At 53.1% G+C, this 4,278-nt stretch overlaps 1 protein-coding gene across 1 annotated transcript; it reads left to right on the top strand.

The window, feature by feature from the left end:
• Positions 1 to 652: 652 nt before the first annotated feature.
• LOC119404922 (hornerin) lies at positions 653 to 4,047 on the top strand. The gene is made up of 2 exons (XM_037671615.2): positions 653 to 2,122; positions 3,559 to 4,047. The coding sequence occupies exons 1-2, from the start codon at positions 677 to 679 to the stop codon at positions 4,045 to 4,047; spliced, it is 1,935 nt and encodes a 644-aa protein (XP_037527543.2). The 5' UTR covers positions 653 to 676.
• Positions 4,048 to 4,278: the final 231 nt, after the last annotated feature.

The raw sequence follows: 4,278 nt of genomic DNA on the forward strand, positions 1-4,278 counted from the left end.
GAGACAGTAGCAGAGAAAAAAAAAACGAGTGTTGATGACTCGCTTACAAGGAATCGAGGGGGGAACTACACTTGACAAGATAAATAGTCTCTCTTGCTGGATATTACAATAACCACCTTGAAGTACAACGGTAGCAGATGACACTAAGGTCGTCACTATTGCCATTTTTTCGCGTCTGCATGGCACCCAATAAAAAATATTTGATGCCAACAGATACTTATTGATCGTGGTAGCAAGTAAGGCCTGCATAGATGGACACAGAAGAAGGCAACCAGACAGCGCAAAATTATTTCACCACTAGAATAGTGCTCACATTGTCTTGTCCTACCTTTATTTCATTTTACTCTGATTTTACGCTATTGCACCAATTTTAGTTATTAAATTAATATTTCTTGCTTTCGAGCACCGATACTACTGTCGTCTATCGCTAATACACCGCAAAATCATTAGTTTCTCATTACTATCTCTAAACAATATTACCTCAGACATAAGCAGCACGTCCTCATTGACCTACTGATAAATACTGCTATACGCTAACAGGGTATCCCCTAACATTTCCGCGCTTCCTGCGCGCGCTACGCAAGCATTGTCGTAACTAGCAAACATTTTTGCATACAATTCTTATCCTGTGTCTCTCCTTCTTAACAGCACCTCTTGGGGTATAGCGGCGACCAACATGCCGGAGGAAGAGGAGGACGACGACAAAAAGGGCGCGAAAGGTGGCAAGAAGGGCGCCAAAGGCAAAAAGGACGACAAGAAAGGCGGCAAGGGCAAAGGCAAAGGGGGCAAGGATAAGGGAGGCAAAGGCAAAGGGGGCAAGGACGACAAGGGCAAAGGTGGCAAAGGCAAAGGGGCAAGCAAGGGCGGAAGCAAGAGTGGAAGCAAGCCAAGCAGCAGCGAAGGGAGCGTCGACAAGCACAAGGAGAAGAAGGACGCAGACCACAAGCCCAGCAAGGAGTCCATCAAGAGCCCTTCGACCGGTTCGGCGACGGAACATAAGCATGGACACGAGAAGGAAAAACACGAGGGAGGAGCTAAAGACCCCAAGCACGAAGAAAAATCGGGCGAAGGGACGCCACATGGGCACGGGCACCACAAGCCGGAAGAAGCCAAGGAAGGGGGCGAGCACAAAGACGGGAAACACGACGCCCACCACAAAGAGGGCGGCGTCCTGTCGCCGTCAGACTCGAAGGAAAAGCACGGCAAACACGATGCCCACCACAAAGAGGGCGGCCCACCACATCACGCTTCCCCATCGGACTCGAAGGAGAAACACGGGAAACACGACGCTCACCACAAAGAGGGCGGCATCTTGTCTCCGTCGCACTCGAAGGAGAAACACGGCAAGCACCACGGTGCTGAGAAGTCGTCAGGAAGCGAGAAGTCTTCCATCAAGAGCAGCAGCTCCGCAGAGAAGACCTCCAAGTCTGAGAGCAGTGAAAAGTCGTCTGAACACTCCGGAAGCAAGAGTGAAGGTGCGCACGGCCATGGGCATGGGCACGGGCACGGGCACGGGCACAAGAAGCCGTCAATCTTGAGCCACCACAAGGGAGGTGAGCACAGTCCCGTGTACGCCGAGCACTTCTACGGCGACGAATCGGACGACGAAGGCCGGAACTACATGGAGATTCAGATGTTCGGCCGCCGGCACTCGGGTGGCCCCGCCGACCAGGCGTCGCAGGGGGCCTGGAACCAGTACTACCACGACGAGGCGCAACAGCCTCTCTTCGAACTGCAGGCCGGCGGCCAGTGGTCGTCCAACCAGCAGTTCGTCTCGAGTCCCGAGCCCGGAGGCTACAGCGAGAATTACGGCGACCTCACCCTGTCTGTGTGGCAGGGGCCTCCTCAACTGCAGGGTGTTTCCGTGGACGCCGGGAGGAACATGATGATAGCGCAGAAGCTCAAGGAAATGCAGCACGGTTTGGCGCAGCCGCTGCCGGACGACATGGTGACCACGGAGCGCGTCATTTACGAAGTGACACGCGGTCGGCCGGGTAGCCAGGCTCCGGATTCGTCTGGAGCACCTCCGTTTCGAGCTTCCAGCGGGCCCCTCGTTGTGCGGAGCAGCCAAGGAGCAAGCCAGTTCTACGGTCCTCCCGGATTCAGCCAGGCTGTTGTTCGAGTAAGGTATGTTTCTGTCCATCAGTACCTTTGATAGATGCGGTTGCTGAGCCGAAAAAACGACTTATCGGCGTAAGAAAATAAGGCCAGGCAACAACTGAGGGTTCTTAAGCGGGCTAGTTGGTTCATGACATAGTGGTAGAACAGCGCAATAAAAAAAAAACGAAAAAAAAAAACGGGACAGTGAACACATTTCGCGCTGTGTCCTGTGCTTTGTCCTATGGTGTGTCCTGGGCTGTGTCTTGTGATGTGTCCTATGTGTTCACTGTCCCACTTTTCGCGCTGTTCTGCCACAGTGAACAATTGAGGAATTAGGCACGTCGGAACGGTCACGTAACAAGTTTCAAATAATGCCGAATCGTCGCCAACTGTTGCTGCTTCATGAACATAAATTTCTGCATAAGCGAAGTCTTTCTTCGGAGACAATGCCTGTCCCGCGACACCGCAATTCGTGGAAGCCATGGGTCCACTGAAGCGGCATTACATTCCCAATCATTTTATGACTATTGTCGCTAGACAAACTCAGCTGGGCGCTGCTGCCGCTTTTCTGCTTCGTAAGACGACGCAAAACGAAGGGTAGTTTAGGTGACCCTAACTACGCGTTACAAACTGTGGCCTGGTACTGTGAAAGTGGTGTCCTCGCAGTGACTCCTGGTTCGAGCGTCAATGGGCAGGCATTGAAAAAGCTATACGTGGTAGCATGTTTTTGCAGTTTGATACACATGCCAGATGCAGTCCCTTCAGTTACGGCTGTTGGCACACGCTCCGGCACTAACTGAAGCTTTAATTAGCGACCACTAATAGGTGACGCCACAATGAAGAGACAGGAGGAAACGACGGCGCTACTGCGACTTGTACCAGGGGTCTCAAACACGCAGCCCAGCCTGCACATTCGTCCCATTTTTTTTTAACATTACCTTATTTATAAATATGTTCATGAGCTACACAGACGTGACTAGTCTCAAGCATCCTTTTCGCGACGCATACCATCCAGTCATCATGCGTGAAAACATAACCGTTGAACAAAAACTCAATATTTCAGAATCGGCGTCCAGATCTCAGTCATTCTGCAGATCAGTACGATACGTTTCTCGAAACCTGACGCTGAATCTCCTTCAAAACTGACCCATATAGCAGATATGGAAAAGGCCTTCTTTCAAATGGCAATGGTAGGTGACATTTATCTCAAACTGCACCCCCTCCCTCCTACCCCTCCAACCATCTTCATCATCCCGGCCCATCGAGAGACTACATTTCGTGACTGCGGCTTGCTAGCACAAGTAAGATTTATACCCCTAACATATACACTCAAACCCCAGTGAAGAGACCGACCAGGTCTCGAAACGCAGTGTCTACCTAAAAACTGTAGCTGGCGCTATTTCAGCATCTGTACAGACCGTTCAACCAACTTATCCTCGCCACCTCTACCAAACGCAGCACGAGATGCGGCAGTCGAGCGGCACGCGGCTCCATAACGCGGGTCCGGCAGGGCTACATGTGCGCGCAAGCAGCAACCACGGGATGATCGGCAACGCGGCTCCCCCAGGTCCGAGCTCCATGAGACCCCCAAGTGCGCACAGCTTCCGCGGTCACGGCGGGGCCCATTCCCCCATGTCCCCTAGAGCGAGCAAGAGCGGCGGAGGCATCCATCCCCAGCAGGCGGCGGACATCATCAAACAGCAGGCGAACATCATCGACCGCCAGTCGAACATCATCAACCAGCAGTCCAGCATCATCGATCAGCAGCTGGGTCTGGTGGACGCGGCGCTCAGAGGGGGTACGTCTGCGGGATGTGTCCAGTCCGTTGCGCAAGTCGTGCCGCAGGAGTTCGCCGTGCCCGCGCTGCCGGCCGCGGAGATGGACGGCGCGTACGACAACGAGATGTTCGTCAGCGCCGAGTTCGTCGAGACGAATCGAAGTCAGTAACTGGCTGGGGCAAGTTGGCACTTATTTGGAAGGAAGTTAACAGCGCCCCCCTCTTACCCTAAACCGCTCCGAGTTAGAAGGCGAAACAGCAGTTTCTTGCCTTGTCACCCGCCGCGGTGTATTAATGCTCATAGTGCTCGACTGGTTACCCCAAGGTCGCGGGATCGAATTCCGGCCGCGGCGGCCGCATTTCGATGGAGGCAAAATATTAGAGGCCGGTTTGCTTAGATA

Source organism: Rhipicephalus sanguineus, chromosome 9, assembly GCF_013339695.2.
Source record: "Rhipicephalus sanguineus isolate Rsan-2018 chromosome 9, BIME_Rsan_1.4, whole genome shotgun sequence".
NCBI lineage: Eukaryota > Metazoa > Arthropoda > Arachnida > Ixodida > Ixodidae > Rhipicephalus > Rhipicephalus sanguineus.